At 41.5% G+C, this 23,892-nt stretch overlaps 1 protein-coding gene across 3 annotated transcripts in view; it reads right to left on the bottom strand.

Moving 5' to 3' along the window:
- Positions 1-23,892, bottom strand: part of LOC146822634 (uncharacterized) — a 1,280,275-nt gene that overhangs the window by 1,063,749 nt on the left and 192,634 nt on the right. For all 3 annotated transcript variants that reach the window (XM_085606818.1, XM_085606816.1, XM_085606817.1), the window contains one exon: positions 1,515-1,652. In XM_085606818.1, the coding sequence (XP_085462944.1) occupies positions 1,515-1,652 (138 nt within the window). The remainder of the gene's footprint in view (positions 1-1,514; positions 1,653-23,892) is intronic.

Here is a 23,892-nt window from a genome sequence, read left to right as displayed (position 1 = left end):
GGCTGAACAGAATTACTTGAAATTTGGCAGAGAGGTAGTCCTCAGGTCAGGGATCTGCCTTTTGCATATATGGAGTCAATCTGTTCAGTAGTTCCTGAGAAAATTGAAGTTAAAAGCACATACATATCTATAGCCGCGCACCGTGCGCGCACCGTGCGCACACCGTGCGCGCACCCTGACGTGCGTGAGCGTAATTCTGATTGGTGGTTACATGTTAGTCAACGTTCGAATCGGTCGAAATCAGGAAGTGTCGGCCGCCATTGTCAGGGGGTCCCTGAAGGACCGCGAAGGCAGAATTTTTTTAAAAAAATGTTTTTTTTTAAATCATGGTGAAACCCCCCCAAATTTTTTTTTTATTTAATACGGAGTGTATTGTAAAATAAATATATGAAAAAAATAATAATACATACATAACTTAGCATTTAAAAAACCTTGCAAATTCACTTAAAAAACTCATGTCATGAGTGATGTAATATGTGACGTCATGAGCAGGATTGCGGGCGCACGAGTTATAGTTATCTGAACTAACTATAACGGGGGAATTTCATTGGTTTTTTACGAGTGAAATATCCACCTAACTATAACATGTGTGAAACCTATGGTTTTTTAAGTGAATATATATATATATATATAGATATAGATATATATATATATATATATATATATATATAGGTAGATAGATAGATATATATAGATAGATATAGATAGATACACACATATATACATAATTTAGATATCACATGTTTTTTCTTTTTATTTATCTTTCATGAATAAATTGTTGATAAAGAAATGGACTTCAGGGTTATGTGGAAAAAATACAAATTATATGGCATATTCTGTACTAGTATTACTTTCACCCCTGGAGGCTCCTTCTCTGAAGGTATAGAGATAGCCACAGAGCTGGTGTTGATATATAAATATGGTGTGTGGTGGCCTGGCCAGGGCCGTGTAGTTAATGACCTTCTCTACACTGATGGACGGCAAGCCATTTACCAAACTCTAAATCAGGCCATTTGTTTTATGCTTTATTTTTAAAATATCTTCTTCTTTTGAAAACAAGCAAATTTGAAGTAAAATGTACCCAACAATCTCTTTAGATGCATTAACACCCATAATTGTTTTTCATGTATTTAGATATTTTATTTAACTGTTTTATATAACGTCCATCCACCTCACAAGATGATGTCAGGATATGATGGAGCAGGACACTGACTTACATGCCCATAGTCTAAAAGTAAGCACTGCTACATTTTTTAATGAGAACTTTGTTCCACCAAAGATGAAGTTACTGAGGTGAAAGGGGACCATCTTTTTGTTGAGCACACTGAGGCAGGATACAATTGCTTTACAGAATGAAATCCAGGACTGGTAAAATAAAACATTGATGAAATGGAGTTACATGTACCCATGAAACCATATCGAACCTAGACCCACTGCCTTTAGAGACCTGTGGCAAAACTGTAGCTTCAATGAAGACAAAACAGTAGCTTTAATGGATTATGACAATGTCTTACCACTTCCACAAGGAATGCAGGGAGAGGCTGCTTTGAAACTATTGCCACGTGCATCAGTCTGAGGTCTTCCAAATATTCTCTTATATATGAATATCCATTTCTAAAATGATTGATGGCGGGCCTTTCATCAAAATCATCCTAATGCAAAGAGATTAAGAAACATAATTAAATTCAAGCAATTTTTCAATCTTCATACACTTTCCATGAGTTTTTTTAATCAAACTGGACACTGAAATTGTGTTCACTTCCTCTTTTATCTTTTGCACTTCCCCTTGCATGCATCATAAGATATTCTGCATAGGGTTGGAGGTATCCTCTCCAATCATCTGGCTTTCTTATCACCAGGACCTAAACTGGGGATTTTGGTCAGGTCTTTCTTCTCTGGTCATTATGTTTTCTTCACTTGCACTACCTGTAGCAAAAACCTTATGACTAAAAGACAGCATATAGACCACTCACCCTCTACAAACTGACGCCACTTTCAGTTAACTTCCCTCCTCCAGTTGGTTCCCATGCACTGACCTTCTTCCTAGGCACACAAAGGTCTTTATATTGTGATATGCCAATGAATGACCATTGTTATTGCCGGTGTTGTGAAACTATAACTTAAACACCTAATAACTGTATAATGAGAGAAATGTATAAATATTACCAGTAATGAGTTAAAAAATCCAATGGTGCTTCTTAAGTGACTTCCAGAGTGGGAATGTAAGCATTCTGCTGTCAAATAAAGTCCAATTTGGCATTAGAAGAGTTGATCAATTTATGTGTGCTAATTCAATGAAAGATTAATAAATCAACTGAGATTAAACTATGTTATTTTATTTACTTACTTCAACACCCTTCTGAAAGATGGCCTGATCCCTTACACTTGGCAAAAAGTTAAAATGGGCATTTGTTTTTCCTCCTGCAGTTATTGCATTAAAAGAAGGGTGCCAGCAGCACTCTTGCAAATATCTGGGTGCCATAAGCCATTTTGTTGCACAGATGAATTAAAGAAATCAGTTTCAAGAACTAAAAGCAGGAGGAGACACCTACTCTGCTTCAGAATCGGTATAGAGATGTAGGGGCATATTTATGAAATAGTGGCACGGTGCAGTGCAGCAAGTCACCTTGCTGCACTACACTGCATCACTGGGAAATGCCAGGAAATCACAGGATTTAAGGCATACAGCGTATTCCTGACTTTTCCCCCTGTGCTGGCACACAATGGGGTGCCCAGCACCAACGCAGGCACCCTTGCACCAGCACTTTTCCCTATTTGGGAGAAACTTTCAATGCAGCTGGCTCATGGGTTTCAAACATAATGCAGCGCAGGACAAAGCTATCCAGGGCAGTCAGCTCACTCCTTAGTCCCTTATACCCACTGAGTGGCAGGGTATTTGCCCCACTGATCCATATATTCACTTCCCAATGTGTCCCGGTGGCTTGTTATGGGGAAGAGATTTGGGGCATTGCAGATTGCACAGCCCTCCAAATGGAGGAAAAACCTTTTCTTAGAAAGATTCTATCTGTTACCTGACACACCCCCAATTTCATTTGCCACAAGGAGACGGACTTAGGCTATCTGAGTGACCGAATTTGTATCTGACCACCCCTATTGTCGCTGTCCATCTAGAAAATCGAAGAAGCCTCCCTTCACCAGAGATATAATTAATGAGTGCCTACCTTGTGACATATGCCACACTTTCCCTTGGCAAGAAGTATAAATCAGCATTTGTTTTTCCTTCTGCAATTATTCCAGAAACAGAAGGGTGCCAGCACTCTTACCAAATAGCTGGGTGCCAAAAGCCATTTGGTTACACAGCTGAATCAAAGAAATTATTAAAAGAACAAAAAACTTGAGGAGACACCTACTCATGTTCAGAATCTATATATACATATTGGGGCATATTTATGAAATACTGATGAGGTGCAGTGCAGCAAGTCACCTTGCTACACTGCGTCACTTGGAAAAGGCAGGAATAGGCATATTTAAAGGCATACGGCCCATTCCTGATTTTTCTCCTTGCCCTGGTACACAATGGGATGTCTAGTGCCAACACAGGCACTCTTGCACCATGGTGCAAGGGTGCCTGCGTTGCATGCAGGGTTATTTTTGTGGAGGAAGGGACACGTTCCTGCAGAAAAACAATACTGAGAGGCACATTCGTCTTTCTACGTGTGCTGCAGAATGCAGCATACATGGAAAGAGGAAATAACGAGGAGCAATAAAGGTATTTCTCCCTTTTACGTCTCTCCTGGGAACCATATCTTGTTGGTGCATTCCCAGGTTTACAAGGTCTTATAAATCTGTGAATGTGTCAAAAACCATGGGAGCTGTGTAGCGAACACCCACTCAATTCACAAAGATAGTGCAAACCCGACTGGTAGACCTAATGTGTCCGCAAGGGGGAGTGCACTAGAAAATACTTTAAGATATGTAGATTTTTTCCTACCGCCTTTTGTACAAGCACTCCCATCGTACATTAAGGATACGGGGGATTTTCTGCGATTAAGCAATGACATTGTTTGGAGAGATAACTATATCCTTATGAGCCTAGATGTTAACAGTTTATACACGTGCATCCCCCATGAATTGGGGATAAAAGCAAGTCACCATTTTTTAAGAGCTAGATCGCTTTCATACCTGTTCCACACAGAAATGCTTCTGGATATGATGTATATTTGCTTGACTCACAATTTCTTTACTTGTAACAAACAGATTTACAGACAAACACAGGGAACAGCGATGGGGACCTGCTTCACCCCCAGTTTTGCCGGGTTGTACCTTGGCTGATGGGAGGAGCAGGTCTCCAGCAACATTGAATACTTTGACAAGGATATTGTCGTGTGGGTACGCTACATAGATGAGATATTTTGTATATGGAAAGGGAACATGGATGAGGCAGATGACTTTGTCAGTATGCCTAATAATAATACGCTCAACCTCACATTTAGCAGTCATATACATAGACAGACTATTGATTTTTCAGATCTGAGGTTAACTGTGAGGGGAAACAAACTAGAAAGTAGCCTTTTCCGTAAAGAAACAGCAGGAAATAGTCTGCTTCATGCACAAAGTTGTCACCCAAAAAGTCTGATACAGGGCATCCCACTAGGCCAGTTGTTGAGAGTTAAGAGAAATTGAAGCTCCAAAGACTATTTTGAGAGAGAGAAGCAGATCATGGTAGACAGGTTTTTAGCCAGAGGGTATCAGAAGAAAGCAATTAAACAGGCCTGTGATAAAGTTAGCAAACAGGCAAGAATAGAACTTCTAACTCGCACTGTCAAGAATCAGACTGATGACAACACAATAAGATTCATTACATAGTTTCACAATCAGGTGGGAGAAATGAGACGAGGAATAAAAAAGTTTTGGGAAGATCTAAAAACAGAGCCTGATATAGAGTATCATGGAGTGCAATCCACAATTAACATTCAGAGAAGCGAAATCACTTAAAAACACTTTATGTCAAAGTCTGGTAGCCCAAGTGAACATAAAGAGTAACATACAAGGATTTCACAAATATGGGGCCTGTAAAGCTTGTAAAAATAGCCACAATGTAAAAAGTATTTTTTTCTTGGAGAATTTAAAACCTTTTCAGATAACAAAACATCTTACTTACAACTCTGATTATGTCATTTATGTGCTATGTTGTCCATGTAATAAATACTACATTGGTAGCACTATACATAAGGTTAAGAACATTTTAGAACATTTGAGAGCAATCATCAAAGAGGATACTAAGTACCCCATAGCAATACATTTTAAAACAATCCATGATCAGAATACCAATTTGTATCATTCTGTGTCCTTAACAAGATTCAGGTTTGAGAAAGAGTTGGAAATAGGGTACAAGAATTGAGACATCTAGAATCTAGACTAATCATCAAATACAATAACCTTTACCCCTCAGGTCACAGTCTTGATGAGGAATTGGCCGTGCATCTAGGGTAACCCTTCAATTAAACAGAATGAGAATGTATTGGTGCTTTACTGATACTTCATGGCCAATTGAAGTAAGTTTTTACACTAAGTAAAGTGGTTTTTGATGTAATATTTTTTGTTATAGGTGTACGGAGTTCCTCGAAAAACACAATATGCAAGAAAGCTAAATATATCTATAATAAGTGCAATAAGTGTAACATCATCATTTGAGGTATAATAGGTTTAAGGAGACATGAGAAGTCACATGCCGACAGTGCCCACTAGTGCAGAATTGTGTGCATGAACAAAAACGTGTTGTTAATAAAGTTGTAAGAGTTGGATACGCCCACTGGGGCAAAATAGTATATAATTTCACGAAAAGAACGAAATCATTGGTATAATGAGTATTGCTAAATCAGTATGTTATTTGAGCCTGACTAATCAGTTAAATTGTTCGAGAAAATGTTGATGATGGTTTTCATGCTAAATAGGCGGCTTACATTTAAGATATATAAAACCTTCATTTATGGAGTCTTTCTAATTTAAAACACATTGTGATGTTTTTCGCACTTGGTTAATGTTTAAATGAAGTATGTAATCATAAAAAATACTCAAGTTTCAAGACCTGTAAATGTCTTTCATTTATGTTTATTTAGTAATCACGTGGTGTATTGTAAACAGAAAGTATGGATGGTCATATTACTCGTGAGCAAGGAGCTAGGAGATCAGAGACGAGTTGAGTTTTGTAATTGTTGCAATGTATTCAATCACGCTTGTGGAAGAAGATAAGCCGCTGTATGTTCTGTTTGGATTTACTCAACACGTCAGATGGATTTGTAGAGGATTGCTACCCCGCCGCTGGCTTACAGTTTAAAGTGGCTCGGGGTGAAGCGATCCTTGATTGGTGGAATATATATATATATATATATGTGATCAAGGCCTCCGTGTTGAGGCCGAAATGCGTCATGGTGGTACGAGGTGCACGAATGAAATAAAAATTACACCCTGCACTTTATTTCATTGGGTCTGTGGTCGTCTTTCCTCGTGGATGGGAATTTGAAGACGAAGTTCTCTACACATATATATATATATATATATATATATATATATATATATATATATATATATATATATATATATATATATACCACACTACATCCATATTATAGAAGTTGGGGAACTGGTATAGGCAATACAAAAATACCCACTGGAGGGTCATATTTACAAATTAACCTATTTGTCATCTTCACCTATGCTCACTAGCGGGCGATCGAACGTTATGCCAAATACAATATTACCGGCTAACCTGAGTCTCCCCAAAGACTATCATATTGTGATGCATAGTTGCAAACAACACTCATGAAAATGATTTTTAGTTAATCAACCGTAACAGAATTATGTGCACTACAAGGCCCACAATGCTAAGCAGGATATGATGTAATATCATGTGACTAAGACATATACAAAAAGGTAAAGAAAAAAATGTCCGTTACCCGTGAACAAGGTCTGAGAAGACTGAAACGCGTTGGGTTAACCTGCTTGATGTGCCATGCCATGTTATGAAATTGATTAAAATGAATGGATAATCACTCCAGGGAGTGCGTGTGGATTTTTCCTGTCAAAGGAACTGGTTCGATATATATATATTTATATATAAATAATGCCAACATACAATCCATAAGATGTATCACTACTGCGGAATGTAATGCATGTCAAAATACTTATAATGGAGTAATTTAGCTGTTTTGGTATTTCATGTGGAGGGCGGTGATCAAATCAGATTGCTTTTATGTTTATAGACCACATGCTCTGCTACTCTGTATAAAAGAGATGTACAAATGGCACTTGCCAAGTTTAACAAAGGCGGTTTTTACAGCCGAAACAAGTTACCTGGCAAACTATGTTGTTTGAATAAATTTGTGCTATGAAATTCTGCGTTGCTTCGGTTCTGTTCTTTCACACCTGGATCAGAATCGGAAGGAATATTTTTTGATTTGGCGGATGTTGGATAACGATGCCCCCCTCATTCAGGAAGCACCATGTTTATCAGAAGAAAATTGGACATTTTATCATAAATACAACACGGAGCCCCGCAATGCCAAAAGAGAACCTTAGCTGGAGTGTTGTGGAATGCCAGAGTTTACAGGTTTGCAGTTGAAGCCAATGCAGCAATGGGAGAGGGGTTGCAACATTGGAAGCTGCTGGAACGGAATCAGAGACACTTGTTATATGCTCAAATAACCTGTTTGTTGGACGATTACATTGAAGGAAATAGGCTGAGTTTAACGATTGCATGAGAATTTACCTTCTGTGAATGGTCTCAGCAAATAAATTCAAAATGAACAACACACTGAGGAACATTGTGCTAAGGAGTTGATTTCCCCAATGTTCACCGGAAGCACAGCTGAGACTGTTAGTGAGGACCAGCAAAGTGAAGGTCCCCAGTTCGAGACTGTACAGACATATGCACAATGTTAAAGTCGAAAGTGAATATTAGCATCTCGCGTGTATATACTTTCTCTTTACTTCTATTGACGTGTACTGCTTCGGTGAGCATTGAGAATAAAAATGGCAATTTTAAAGGTGTAGCGATAAGCCCTGTTGGGAGCTATGTTGCCTTCCCTTTTGTTTTGATAAACCATTACATCAGTTTGCATTTATGACATTCCACAAAGATGGTATATGGCTGGCTGCGGAGTTGGGATTTAGCAGTAAGGATCCAACACTGGTAACAGTTATTTTACCAGAGGTCCTGCCTGCTGATAATACCGACATACAAGCCATAAGATGTACCACTACTGCGGGATGTAATGCGCATGAAAACACAAATAATGGAATTATTCAGCTGTTTTGGTATTTCAAGTGGAGGGCAGTGCTCATGTCAGATTTATTTTATGTTTATACACCACGTGCTCTGCTACTGTATAAAAGAGATGTACCAATTGCATTTGCCAAGTTTGACAAAGGCCGGTTTTACAGCCGAAACGCGTTACTTGGAAAACCATGTCGTTTGAATGAATTTGTGCCATGGAATTCCACTCTGCGTCGGTTCTGTTCTTTCACACCTGGAGCAGAATTGGAAGGAAAATATATATATTTTAGCTACTGGTGGTCGCCACTAGGTAGTTATAGTTAGGACCATGTTTCCATAAGATAAGCGTTTTTTGACTTGCCTATAACTTTGGCACGTTTGATGAATCTTCATGAAATTCTCCCAAAAGGTGTGGGGGTGATTCTTGTTGTCCATGGAGGTGATCTGTAAAGCGGGGTGCTGTGAAAAAGGGGAGGGGTCAAAAAAAGGTATGTTTCCCATATTAATTTCCATAGGACCTTTAGTCGAAACTGCAGCCAGAAGCACTGGACGGAATTACACCAAATTTGGCAGAATGGTAGATTTGGTTACTCAGATCACGTTTTCAGTTACTTGGTGTAAATCCTTTCATTAGTTGTTGAGAAATTATACAAGAAAAGGTTAGTGATATCTGTGGCTGTGAACATTTTGGGAAAAAAGATGAGTTTGTGTAGGGAAATGCAGAGCTCTGATTGGCTGCCAACTCTTCAAGCAGGAAGTGTTGGCAGTCATCTTGGGACTCGGCTTCAGCCCAGTCCCCCAAAAAATGTATGAAAAAGAAAAGGGGGTTGGGTAGAAAATAGAAATACCCAGAACCCAGAAAGTTTGATCCGGGGTCTAGCGGGAATCCAACAGGCCAAAAAATTATAAAAATAATAATGCAAAATCGCGATTTTTGCAAATTTGCGGTAAAAAAAGCACAGGCTGCCATGCTTGTTTTGAATTAAACCGGGGGGGGCAGGTCCCGCGGCCATACCTTATAAATAGAAGGGGGTGCATGGGACTCTCCTCATAGGGCTTATCAAAGCCCCAGGGACCGCCACCTCCTGGGGCATTTGTTTTTATGCATGTGTGGGGTGCTGACATGACACTCCCCATTCCCCGTGGGTCGCAACCTCCCAATGGCAAATGTGTTTAACTAATGCCGGGGGCTTGCACCACCCCCCCAAAGCCCCGGGACTGCCACCGCCCCAGGGCATTTAACAATATGTTTGTGGGCAGGTGACCTGGGCACGCCCACGCCTCAGGGACCACCATTTCCCCGGGGCTAATGTTTATTAAGAAATGTGGTTGGGGTCCTTGCAGCCCTCCGTAGCCCCAGGGACTGCCACCTCCCAGGGTCTAAACTTAAACCCTAATGGGGGGGCCACGGCCTCCCCCGCAACTCTGCGAACACCACCTCCCTAGGGCTAATTATAAAATTAATGGGGGGCCTGTGTGGCCCCCCACAGCCCAGTGCGACCACCACCTCCTTGGGCAATTTATCAAAAATAAGAGGGGCCACGTGGTCCCCCACAGCCACCAGCTTTAATTCATTAATGTAGGAGGTCCGTCGCGGACCCCCGGGGACCACCACCTCTGTGGGGCTAATTTGTAGGTTGAAGGGTGGAGACGCGACCCCCTCATGGAGCCATGGATGGCCCTGGGGACCGCCACCCCTGGGGCCTGCACCTGCTACCTCCTGAGAAGCTGACAGCTCCCACCAAGCAAAAGCAAACCTAACTCCACTTTCTGCAAGCCAGAGCTGTCAAACAGCTCTGACTTGGAGAATGCAAAGTTTTCATCTGTTTCTCTGCATACAAATATACATGCAGAGAAACAGATGAAAACATTGCTCAGACAGACAGCACGCTGCATTTCAGCAACCCCTGTCTGTCACAGCAATGCCAGGTCCCACAGGAGGCCGGGAGCCAGCAGGGACCGTGGGGGCCTTGAAGCTCCTCCCCCTGTCCCCAATAGAGAGGCTGGGCCCTGGGGAATGGGGTCCCAAGGGCCAAAATTGGCCTGGGTAGGGGGGCCACACGTCTCACTCCCCTAATAAAGAAAATATATTTGAACAGGCCTGGCCCCGGTAATGGGGACGCTGGGGCCAAAATCAGCCAATGGATGGCGGCCCCCCTCCCCTTATAAATCTATGTTTTGTAAAAAAGGCCAGACCCAAGGGATGAGGTCCCCTGGACCAAAATCAGCCCGGGGAGGGGTGCCATGCAGCCCCCCACCCCATTACAAAAAATAACATATATATATTTTTTTAAATGCTGGCCCCGGGAAGTTGCCGGAGGCCTCAACCCCTTTCTCAACCACTCTGCAACGGGGTCTCCTTGCATACAACTTGCTGGGGATGAATTCCCCTTGGCTGGTGAGAGTCCTTGGGGACCAACAACCCCACCTGTTAACTCCTGTAAGTCCTACACAGTGGGGTTGGTGAGAGCTTGTGGGAGGCCTGTCCCCTTTCTCCACCACTCTGCAAACGTGCCTCCAGGCACACTACTAGTAGGGGAGGAAACCCACTTGGCTGCTGAGGGTCCTTGGGGGCCAACAACACCTCCTGTTACCTCCAGTAAGTCCCACACAGTGGGATTGCTGCGATTTTGTGGGAGGTCTGCCCCCTTTCTTCACCCCTCTGAAACACATCTCCTGGTGCACTACTAGTTGGGGGATGAAGTCCCCTTGGTTGCAGAGGGTACTTGGGGGCAAACAAGTCCTCCTGTTATGTCCAGTAAGTCCCACACAGTGGAATTGCTGAGAGTTCATTGAGGCCCCACCCCCTTTCTCCACCACTCTGCAAACACACCTCCAGGTGCAATATTATTTGGGGGATGAAGCCCCCTTGGATTCTAAGGGTCCTTGTGGGCCAAGAACCTCATATGGGGGCAGGGTAAGAATATTGATGTAAAAACATCGACTTGCACAAAAATCGAGGTAAAAACATCCTGGGTCAGAAATATCGTCAGACAGAATATCGTGGTCAAGAATATCGATTTTAGGTAAGTAATATTGATGTAAGAAACTATCGAAGTGTTTAATATCGTTTGTAAAAATATAGTTACAAATATTGATTTTTCATTATATATTTTAGATTTGTTTGATGTTTGTTTTTTTGTGTAAGAATGGTTTGTATTTTTATTATATGTGTTAAATGTTAGTAGTTAGTAGTTTTTTTAATGGAATTTTGCGTTTTTAGTTCCGTAGCGGGTTGTGTGTTTATAGAAGAATAGGGTGGGAAGTAATTTAATTATATAACATTTATTCAGTATTTATAGTAGATATATAAAAAAAAAATTGTTAAAATTTGTGTTTTTAGTTCTGTAGCAGGTTGTGGGTTTATAGGGGAATAGGGTGGGAAGTAATTTATTTGGATAAAATGTATTGATTATTTATAGTAGTTATTAATTTTTTTTATTTGAAATTTGCGTTTTTAGTTCCGTAACGGGTTGTGGGTTTATAGGGGAATAGGGTGGGAAGTAATTTAATTATATAAAATTTACTGAATAATTTGTATTTATTAATATTTGTTTAAATGTGATGTTATAGTGTTAAATGTGTAAATTAATTTATTAATAATTGTTAAATAATTAGTTGTGAATTAAACTTAATTAATGAGTAATTATATTGTTAATTTTTAATTAATTTTAGGTGTGTTGTGGTGTTTATAGGTGGAAATGGTGTGAAGTAATTTTTCTATTGCCAAACTATTTATTATTTGTTAACTAATTTAAATTAATTAGTAAATAATTATGGTAATTGTGTAATTAATTGTAGGTTTATGTTTTGGTGTTTATAGGTGTAAGTGGTGTGAAGTAATTATTTTTTTATTGTATTAATTCTTTGCTAATTAATTTAAATTAATTAATTTGTAATTAATCATTGTAATTGTGTAATTAATTGTTGGTGTGTGTTGTGGATATTATTGTGTTAAAGAATGTGTACTCAATGGACATGCATTTTGGGGAACATGGCCGCCGTCAGCTAAGCGGCCGCGGGTTGTCAGTCAGCTCGGGCGTTGTGATCCTTGGTATCTCTAGGGGGTACTCTGCAACGTTCACATGCTGATCTTTGCTCCCTGCACCCCTTACCCCTGTGTGCAAATACCTTAGTTTCTTCTCCTTACTGTTCTAGTTCTCGAGGATTGTCAGCGATCGGCAGTTGTCTCCAGAGCCCCGGGGAGACTCCTCAGCACTTGGGGCCTCGCGGTGGGAGGGCGCTGCTCGGGAGTGGCGTCGCAGCCGAGCTGTGTGTTTCCAGGTCTGGACCTCTGGGGGCAGAGTCAGCACTGGCGGCTATTCTACGGTGGTGCCGGGACACGCACGGATTTGGACGGGGGAACAAACCCCTCAGGTAGGGCGAAAGGAGCTGAGACTAATTGCAGGAATTGAGCCTGGAAAAGAAGGTAAGGCTGACTTTGCTGGACACCCAGAGACCTCTCTTTTCTTTGGTTCGAGCCGGCATTGGCAGAGTGTGATCCCTGCGGCTGTTGGGGGATCAGGAGGAGGAGGAGGGGGAGATATTTGGTATATGGAGAGCAGGGAGGGTCAGCACACTAAAGTCAATCCCTCAATGAAAGCGTGTAGATATACTCTCCGTACAAGGGCCATACAGCTTTTACCCAACACCGGGTTGACCAACCAAAGCCCCCCCTCTGTAATCAGTGTAAACGCTCCTGAGATACAAAAAAAGAAGAAGGGGAGAAAGATGAAGTGAAGGAAAAGGGAGCAAAAATTGAGTCCCCTATATGCACCAAAAGCCCTAGAACCAAAGGAAGAGGCAGAGGGAAGAAAGTATCTGCACCTATAGTGAAGATTACACCTTCTTTAAAGTCTTACTACAAAGTTCTCACTACTCCTGCCCAAACCTCAGTCCCTATTAAAGAAGGCTCCCGCCCCTCTACTGTCAGCAACATGGAATTGAGTCAACCTCAGACTACGCCGACTATGCCATTGGAAGTTCCACACTCCTTTTCTACATCAATGGTCCCTAACCAATTGGCAGAGACATTGTCTGAGGACTCCATTTGCCCCCAAACTTCTGTACACCCTGCAGTCTCCACTTCAAATCGTTTTAGTGTGTTGGAGGCGCAAGACACCCAGCCAGGTCCCACTCAAAATTAACACAACAAGCACTTTCTCTCCCACACTCTCCTACGACAAGCCCAGGATCTCTGGAGGATATTCTCCTAGCACTGAAGGAAGAGATGGGGAATAGATTTACAGTCTCCGAAACCAACCAGGTAGCAATCCAGGCCTCCTGTGCAGTGTTAGCCCAGAAGCTGGAAGAATGGATACTTTGGATCAGGAGATTCCGAAAATCAAAGAGGCACTTAATATGTCCTCAGCAGAAATGGCTAAATTAGTGAGTCAAAATAGAGAAATGAAGGAAGCTCTAGAGCATCTCGAGAATCATTCTAGGAGAAACAATCTGAGACTGATCAATGTCTTTCAGAGAGTCATATCGTATTTTCATGGTACCCTTGTAAAAAATATTTCTGTACATTAGAACAGACAGTCCAATGTAAGGGGTTGCTATCTTGATAAAACAGGGAGCCAAATTCATAATTAAATCATTCAAAACAGATCAAACTGGGAGATGGATTATAGCTAAACTAGACTTTGGAGGATCATGTGTATCCTTCTACGGTCTGAACAATGGAACTTGATGGAAGTAGTTTCCCCTATACTAATCGGGGGAGATTTTAATGTGTTGCTTGACCCCCTGTTGGATAGATCAAATCAGAGTCACTATGTAGGGGTGCCCCGGGACCGTCAGGCTTTAAAAAACATGATGCATGACTTGGAGAATATTGTTTATTTATTTTTAAGTTTATTTAATTTTTTTAAATTCTTTAAATGTAAATAGTAATTTTTGTTCCTCTGCTATCCAAAATTGTTCCTACTGTTGCACTCATTGGAGTGGGAATAGTAATTTTTACCCCTCCACTATCCAATACTTTCCCTACTGTTGAACTCACTGGAGTCGGAATGGTAATTTTTACCCTTCTGCTATCCAGCACCTTCCCTACTGCTGCACTCATTGGAGTGGGAATTGTAATTTCTACCCCTCCGCTATCCAAAATGTACCTACTGTTGCACTCGTTGGAGTGGGAATAGTAGTTTTTACCCCTCTGCTATCCAATACTTTCCCTACTGTTACACTCACTGAAGTGGGAATAGTGATTTTTACCCTTCCGCTATCCTGCACTTTCCCTACTGTTGCACTCACTAGAGTGGTAATAGTCAATTTTACCCCTCCACTATCCAGCACTTTCCCTACTGTTGCACTCTTGGCAGTTGGAATAGGTAATTTAATTATTTCGCTATACAACATTTTCCCTACTGCTGTATTTATTGTATTGCGAAATGTACATTTTAATTTTGTTTTCCTAGTTTAATGTTCTTAATTAATTACAGATTGTTTTTATTTATTGATATACGTATATATTTTATTTTTATATAATTTAAAAGTTAAAAAAATATAATAAAGATAATAGTTAATAAATTATTTTAAAGTAAATATATTTATATGTATAAATTGTTATGTTTTGTGTTTATATTTTTTAATTAAGTTTACATTTTATATTTACTTAAAATGTATATTACATGTAATTAATTGTGTTAAAGAGAATATTATATTTAATATATATGATTGTATTTTATTTATATTTTTAAACCAATATTTATTACATCTTCATTTTTAACTTCGATATTTTTGATTCCATATTCTTGTACTTACCTGTTCAAGTAAAGGGAGTTGATATTTTTACTATCTATATTTTTTGGGGATATTTTTACCATCAATGTTTTTACCATCAATATTCTATCAGTGAACCCCCTCATGCTACCTCCAGTAAGTCTCACACAATAGGATTGCGGAGAGTTCGTCAGAAGCCCCACCCCCTTTCTCCACCACTCTGCAAATGTATCCTCTGGCACACTACCTGTTGGGGGAGGAAGTCCTCTTGGATGCTGAGGGTCCATAGAGGCCAAGAAACCCTCCTGTTACCCCCAGTAATTCTACCCAGCAGGATTGATTAGAGCTTGTGAGAGGCCTGCCCTATTTCTCCACTAGTTAGGAAACAAAATTTAAAAACTCAGAAATTCACTGAAAACTACAAAGGTTACAGGGGCATTATAATTAGGCTGACATTTCACACGTACAAAACCAGGTAAAAATCTGCAGTTATAGTTAGGTGAGCTAACTTTAACTTACGCCCGCAATGCACTGCTTATGACCTCACATATTACATCACTCATGACATGGTTAGTGACATCACTCATGACACCTGAAATGACATTACTGATGACATCATCCACGGAACCAGTCACACACACAGTTATACCCCCATACAACATCTCATACACCCACTCCCATACAACCACTGACATTCTAATTCCCATGAAAACAGTGATACACCTACTCACTGATCTATAGAGCCACTAACACATCAGTCCACCCATATAGCCACAAACATAACCAGTAACTTACATATACAGCCACTCATGTACCTACTCACTAACCAAGACAGCCATTCACACATCCACTCATACTGACACTTATACACATGCTCATATACCAATACAGTCACGCATCCAGATTTTCACATACCTACTCACTCACCTACACAGTCTCTTACACATCCACTCACTCACCCATACGGTTATTCACACATCCACTCACTTACTCATAGATCTGCTAACACATGTACTCACTCACCTATCCAGTCACTGACACAAGCATGTATTCTCCTATACAACCTGTCTCAAATTTACTAACTCATCCATACAGTCTGTCACATACCCATTCACTCATCCATACAGCCATTCACACAACCACTTACTAACCAATAGAGCCACTTACACACCCATACATGTCACTCATGTACACTGTTACTGACCCATACAGACACTTAGTACCTGCTCAGTTGCCCATTCAGCTACTCATGCACCCTCTCACTCACCATTTACAGCCACTGACACACCCACATGCTCACCCATACAAAAAAATCACACAGCCACTCACTCATGTATACAGTCTTTCACATACCCACTCACTCTTCTATACACCACTTTCAAACCCAGTCACTCACCCGTATAGGCATTCCCACAGCCACTTACCTTCGCATATGTTTAAAACTCAGCAACTTTTGGAAAACACTCAGGATCACTGGATGATGTCATCAGTGATGTCATTTGAGATGTCATCAATGATGTCATTGCAGATATCATCAGTGATGTCATGAGTGATGTCACTGACTATGTCATGAGTGATGCAATATGTGAGGTCATAAGCAGTGCATTGCGGGGCGTACGCTACAGTCAGCTCAGCTAACTATAACTGCTGAAATTCTCCGGTTTCTTCAGTGAATTGCTAAGTTTTTTTTATTCTGTCTGCTAACGATAACATCCTTGTAACATTTGTTTTTTCAGTGAAAAAATGTATATATATGTGTATATATATATTACCTACTGGCGGTCACCAGTAGGTAGCTATAGTTAGGACCAAGTTTCCATAGGAAGAGCATTTATTGTTTTGCTTATAACTTTGGTGTCGTTTGATGAATCTTCATGAAATTTTCCAAACTAATTTTTTGTTCATATCAGCTCCTATGTGGGAAGTTTGGGGGTGATTCGTCAAGGGGGCGCTGAGAAAAAAGGGGGGTCCCAAAACGTGTTTTCTCCATGTTAATTTCCATAGGAAACTTTAGACAAGGCTACAGGTCGAACGGGTGAACGGAATTACCCCAAATTTGGCAGGGAGAAGGGTCTTGGTCTAGAAAGCACACTTTTGTTTATTTGGTGTAAATCCGTTAAGTAGTTTTTGAGAAATATTGGAATTTCCAGATATCGATATTTGGGAATTCTGCCATCTGATTGGCTGAGGCGTTACGAGCACGAGCTTGCTGCTTATTGGTTGTGAGCGCTGCAAGCGGTTGCAACTAGGAAGTGTTGGCTGCCATTTTGTGATTCCGTTGAAGTGAGTAAGGGGAAAAAAGGGTGAAAAGAGTAGGAAAGAGGAGGGCAGGAGGTCTGTGAGGTCTGTGGGGTGGTTAGGGTGTGCTACACAGGGAGTGTGAAGCGATGTATTCACCCCTACCGGTGTGTAAGTGCTGTTTTGGCCAGAGTGAGATGGTGCTGAGGTGAGGTGCCGGTACACTCGGGGTGAAAGCGTGAGCTGATTGCTGTAAACTGATGTGCTCTGGGCGCTGTAGGATACTGGCCGCTGTAGCATAGCTGTTCAAGTGGTGTTAGTATGGGTTTAGAGTATAGCGGTGTGAGGTCTGTGGGTTGGTTAGGGTGTGCTATACAGGGAGTGTGAAGTGAAGTATTCACCCCTAGTGGTGTGAAAGTGCTGTTTTGATCAGAGTGAGATGGTGCTGAGCTGAGGTGCCAGTACACTCAGGGATGAAACTGTGAGCTGATTGCTGTAAACTGATATGCTCCTGGCGCTGTAGCTTACTGGCCACTGTAGCATTGCTGTACAAGTGGTGTTAGTATGGGTTTAGACTATAGCGGGAGTGGGAAGCAAACTACTCACCCCTACCGGTCTGAAGACTCGAATAGAGTGTTTTAGCAAGCAGGAATAAAGAAATAATCATGAAGAATATAATACAGAATGTTGCAATGCCACAGAAGACAAATGATGAAACCAGGTGTGTTTAAGAAAGTGGCTGTGTGGGATAAAGCGATGGAGTCTGCAAGTTATATAAAAAGTGCCTTTATGTAAGTGCCATAAATGGAACCATTGGTGCAAGAGCTAAGGCATCCAGCTGAGGCAAACTCCAACCGCTTCTGCTGTATTCAAAGCTAAGCTTCTGCATCAGTCAATTCCACATTAAATGTTACAGTTCCATGTGACATAAACAATACCTATTAGACATGAAAGACTGTAAATTGTAGAATGAAAATAAAGGTAGGACACGATTACCATACTGTGCCAACCACTTCCTAAACAATGCCGTGTTTTTTGATCTTGATCGCCAGTTCGTGAGCAGAGGCTGAGGATGAGCTCATTTGTGTGTAAGGGCTTCGTGGATAAGAGGCAGGCAGAGAGACGTTTGTACAAAGAATAGATATGGTTTCAAAATGGATGTCGGGTGTAGGCTAATTTAGCAAGTAAATAGCGTATTTGCATAGGCCATACATCATCCATCCCTGGTTAGTGTGGAGAGGTAAGGGCCAATAATGAAAACAGAGTTCAAATGCCTAAGCATACTTAGAAAGTTACTATATGAAAATAGTTCAATTGAAGTGTATTAAAAAATTTAATAGGAAAAAGTCAAAAAAGTTGGAAAAAATCAATCCAAGAATAAAGTGAATTTCTTACAAGTCTTGGAGATTGCAGTCCGGAAGTTCTTCAGCGGCTTGAGATGCGTAATGTTCCAAGAGGCGATTGTTGCCATCGTGGGAGAAAAGCGAAGCGATCTAATTCATATCCTCGAAGGGACTGTAATGTTCCTAGAATGTTGGAGCGGCAATTTGAATTGGCAGGCAATCTGCGATGTTGTCAAAGGTTGCACGTTGCAGGAGATCTTTCGCGGCTGCGCAGAAATCCCATTCCGTCAGGATACCTTTTTTTGTTGCATCCGCCATTGCTCCACTGCCCGAACAATCAAGTTCATGGTTTTCAAGATACTCCATTACCTGCTGGATATCGGGAGCGTTTGCTGGGATGTTGTAAAGGCATAGATCCATTCGCCATTCAATTGGGCAAGTTTTGCAATAAAAAGATGGTTGCACGCAGATTGTATATGTGTAAATAAATGTCATGTAGCTGGCTCCAATATTAGATAGAGGCAGGCAGTCGAAAAGTTGTTCCATTTTTTCACAGTATTGATGTAGCTTCGCGTAGAGGCGTATTCTGTTGGACATGCTTGTTACCACAGGGAGCGTAGCCATTTTAAACAAGCTAAAATAGTAGTAGGATGGCCGCAAACAGAGCGACAATTATAGGCACTGTTGCTGTTATTCCAGAGATGATCGAATGAATGAAGTCTGGTATGAGACTAAAAACAGTTTGAAAGCCTGTGAGAAGGCCGGAGGAGACAATGTTAAAGTGTGCAAGACCTTAAATGTTAGATGTGTTGAAAATTGTGTAACAGTTCACAAAGTGTAATGGGAGATTCGTATTTAAAAGGCAGTGTATTTTACTTGAAGTTCGTGCTATCTGCAGTCGATAAATTACTTTTGGAGAAGTGAGGGACACTTCTGTTTGAAACAAAAGCTCTTTCAGTTTGCTCCGTTTAATAAAATCTGTTTTCAAAGTAAGTATTGAAAGCCAAGTTGAACTTTGGGAGTTACTTTGTGTGGGTGGGAATAGAGATTGCCAGAGGAAGTTATCGGGTTTGAAACAGTAAGGACATATGATATGCCAGCTCACATTGCATAGCAGTCCATGTTATTAAGAAGCAGATAACTGCCATTAGAAAGCTGTGTGAATGTTGGTCTGATTGAAGGAGTTGACGTGCTTTTAAGAAAGCACGCACGATTGGGGGCTGTAAGCTTAGAAGCATCATGCAGTTTGACATTCTTGCATAGTAATGAATGATTGCCATTGTGGTCCCACTTTTCACCTGTGAGAAAACCTTTGGTATCCTCTTTAAGACAGCGATATGTAAATGGAAGAAACCACTGCTCGTGAATAAACGCGCTACCTTATATAATCACATACAACATGTACACCTAGTAGACACAACGACACAATGTACTGTGGGAACCGTGGCTAGCCATGTACACAAACCAAACATGGCATTGCACCTCTGCCACACAATGCAGTATGCGGGGAGAGATGGGAGCAAAGTATGTGCGAAGGTAGCAAGTGATTCTCGATTATAAAAGTATACAATGCGAAGTGTTGAGGGGATGTGCCGGAGAGACTTGAGTATGCAGAGCACAGACATTTACATGTCAACATACACTGATGGTCTATTGAGTGAAGTCTACATTGGACGCAAACCATGATAGTACAGTTAGTAGGGAAGATTACGAAAACATAGCGTGTACGTGCTCCCTACCCCCCCAAAATCTTTAGCATAGTGGGCTGGCTCGACGTACGCAAGGCTAGCATAGGGGTATGAATAAAAGGCACGTTTCTCTGGGTGTGGTTCTCTTCCGTAATGGCGAACATGTCTGTCAGGTCTGCGCAGCTTACACCGCCACGAGGCTGACGTGAGCGAAGGTGGCTGCGGGAATAATGCTCTTAGCCTGCTGCTACCCAGAAACCGTCATGGCCGCTGCAACGCACATATGCCCCACAGTTCACCTTTCGACACCGTTGTATGTGAAAGAGGGCCCACCACGTACCAGCGGAAGCTTTTGAACCGAGGTCTGCGAGCTGGGAAGGCTCCTGAGATCAACGTTGGCTACCGCGACACAGGCAGACAGCACCCGGTCTGAGGCCCAGCAGCGTGAAGTGCTCTGTATACTACTAACACAGTAGTCAAATAGGTACCAACAGTGGAACGGTGTCTTGATCCCACAATGGAGGATGTTAGAACTGCATCTGAGAGTGCAGATGAAGGTACTCCTTTCAACCAGCTGTAACCAACTCTAGGTCCCAACAGTGGAATGGTGTCTTGATCACACAATGGACGATGTTAGAACTACATCTGAGAGTGGAGATGAAGTTACTCCCTTTGACCAGGTGCAAGCAAGTCTAGGTCCCAACAGTGGAACGGTGTCTTGATCCCACAATGGACGATATCCGATATTACGTGCTGCTTGTGGATTTTCACAGAAGTCCCTGCATTGACGTGCATCAGACTCTGTGCTTACGTAGCTAAGTGCTGCACTTGATTATTGTGCTTGGTTGACACCAGTCGGTGAAGTACACCGTGGTACAGCAGGTTCGAACAGTGGAACGGGATGTTGATCCCACAATGGACGATGTTAGAACTGTATCTGAGAGTGGAAATGAAGGTAGTCCCTTCGACCAGGTGGAAACAACTCTAGGTCCCAACAGTGGAACGGTGTCTTGATCCCAAAATGGACGATGTCCGATATTACTTGCTGCTTGGTTTTGAGAGAACTCCCTCCATTGAGGTGCATCAGACTCTGGGCTTCCGTAGCTAACTGCTGCACATGATTATTGTGCTTGGTTGACTGCAGTCGGTGTAGTACACTTCGTGGTACAGCAGGTCGGAATAGTGAAACGGGGCCTTGATTCTGTGATTAAGGATGTCAGAAGTTAACATTTGTGATGATTTCTGTGTACCCATTCCGATCAGGTGCAACCAACTGCGTGCTTCTGAATCCAACGGCACATGGCTGTGAGGCTTTAATGACCTCTGCCTCTGGCCTACAGTGGGGTCAGCAGGGCTCAGAATTCAGATCGAGTGGTGATTGTTTAATTACAGAATCCAGTAGGCAACTAACTAGAACGTCTATTGAAATATACACAATAGCCTTTTAGTATACTTGCTTGAAGAAGTTTTTTAAGATGACTTCTAGGTCTAGTACAATGACCAAATTATTCTTGGTAGTGGTAAAGAACACTGAATAACAGTGTACACAGTGGACAGCAGAGATCGCAATTCAAATTGTTTTGATTTATTTATTGCAGAGTTTTGGGTAATTTATGTTGTTGCATTTTGTGAAGAGGACGTGAGAAAAAGTATTCATGGAAGACTGTGCTCACTACTGTCTTCAATTTACACTGCAGACAGTAATGTTCACAATTCAGATTGAGTCGCTATTATAGATGATGCAGTCCTGTAGGCAAAAGACATTGCTCCAGTGCGCTCTGTCCGCACCACGCATACACATCATCACAGGGTCAGCACACGGTTTTTATTGCTTCGCGTACGCCAAACTGGGCAGCTCAAGTCAACGCCACATGGCTGTGGGCACTTGCTGACTGCTCTCTGGCCTACACTGCAGACAGCAGTGTTTACAATTCTGATCGAGTCGCTATTGCAGATAATGTAGTGTTGTAGGCAACAGACATTGCTCCAGTGCACTCTGTCCGCACCACGCATCATCGCTGGCTGTGCACATTCTGAATGCTTTTGATGTAGCTATCTAAGTGCACTAGACCTGATGGACCCTTTTTGATACAATCTTTTTGTGTATTATTTCAGATCTACTGCTTGTATCTTAGTATATCACAAGTTATGGTTGTTTTATGATAGAATCTTTTCTGTATTATTTCACACCTAGTGTCCCTACCTTACTGCAGCACAAACTATTGACCCTTTTATTATTGAATCTCTGTGTGTGATCCAATGATTACTGTTGTAGTTGATGCTAGCAGCAACCATTCCCTGAGGGCTGGTTTACACTCACCCCACACGCATCCAGCACAGACGTCACTGGATATGTGCCCCTGGTAATAAAAAGGAGTCACGCACATGTGCCCGTACCCACTTCCACTATCTATCTGTGTCCGTGTGTTCATTATGTATGCATGATACTGCCCCTGGGCCGAACCACAATACATTGTGCTGTGTACAGCGTATGCAACCATGTTACCTCTGGCAGTGGGGAAAAGTTCTGTTATGTAGCTTTTAGATGCATGGCTATCACAGGTGGAAGGCTGCTTTACAGAGCATGAATATTGATGAAGATGATGGTTGCATGTTGTGTGTACTGTCAGATATGTGTACATAGCAAAACGTTTTCAAAAAAGCTCTGTAAGCAGAAGAGCAGTCTCTCATCAAACGCTGCAGAGAATGGCGACAGTGGGTGGGGTCCTCCAACTGTTAGAATGGGAAATGTTATGAACCAATCAAATGCTTTTCTTTAAGGTCACATGGCAATCGCAGAGCGAGCGCGCAAGGAGGCCGCACCCGACGCGATATTGAGAAAATATTACTATAATATAAGTTTATTACAGTTAGAAATATATAAATGTTTCAAATATTTTAGATTATCGCTTGTTCTCATATAGACTTTAAACGTATTTAGATATAGTTTTGAGATTTAAAAAATTAAGGAAATGCGTTCCCGACGCGACACCATACGTCTGACGTAACACAGGTCCTGGCAGCGTGCACTCGTCGTATACGCAACGCGCAGCGGGCGTGACCCCATACGTACATGATGTAATGCGCGGCTTGATACTGCGTACCCGTCGCACACCAAAGTAGCAGCTGGCGCAACCACATACGTATATGATGTTACGCGGGACGTGGTGCCACGACCTCGTCAGATACAAAATGCGCATCCTTTACGAGTTTAGCAATATGGCAGATAGGATTCACGTGCTGATGGAGCATGGTACACTACCGGTACGGGACTTCAGTTTTCTTTAAAAAAAACTAAAAAAACGATATACATACTTTTTTTTAAGATATAAAACATTACATATTTTTCAAATTAAAAACAAAAAAGGATAATAGAGTTCCAAAATATTACAACAACAAAAATAGAATAGAATATAAATACTAAAATATGAAATTAACATTTAAAAAAGCTTTGAAATTCACTGACAAAACCATAGGCTTTACAGATGTTATAGTTAGGAATTAGCATTTAAAAAACCTTAGAAATTCACTGAAAAAACCATAGGTTTCAGAGACGTTATAGTTAGTTGGACATTTGACTCATATAAAACCAGAGAAATTCGCCCGTTCTAGTTAGTTGAGCTAACTATAACTCGCGCGCCCGCAATGCACTGGTGATGACGTC

This window comes from Triturus cristatus, chromosome 5_2 (genome assembly GCF_964204655.1).
Source record: "Triturus cristatus chromosome 5_2, aTriCri1.1, whole genome shotgun sequence".
Lineage (NCBI taxonomy): Eukaryota > Metazoa > Chordata > Amphibia > Caudata > Salamandridae > Triturus > Triturus cristatus.
This window is presented reverse-complemented; position numbering and strand designations above follow the sequence as displayed.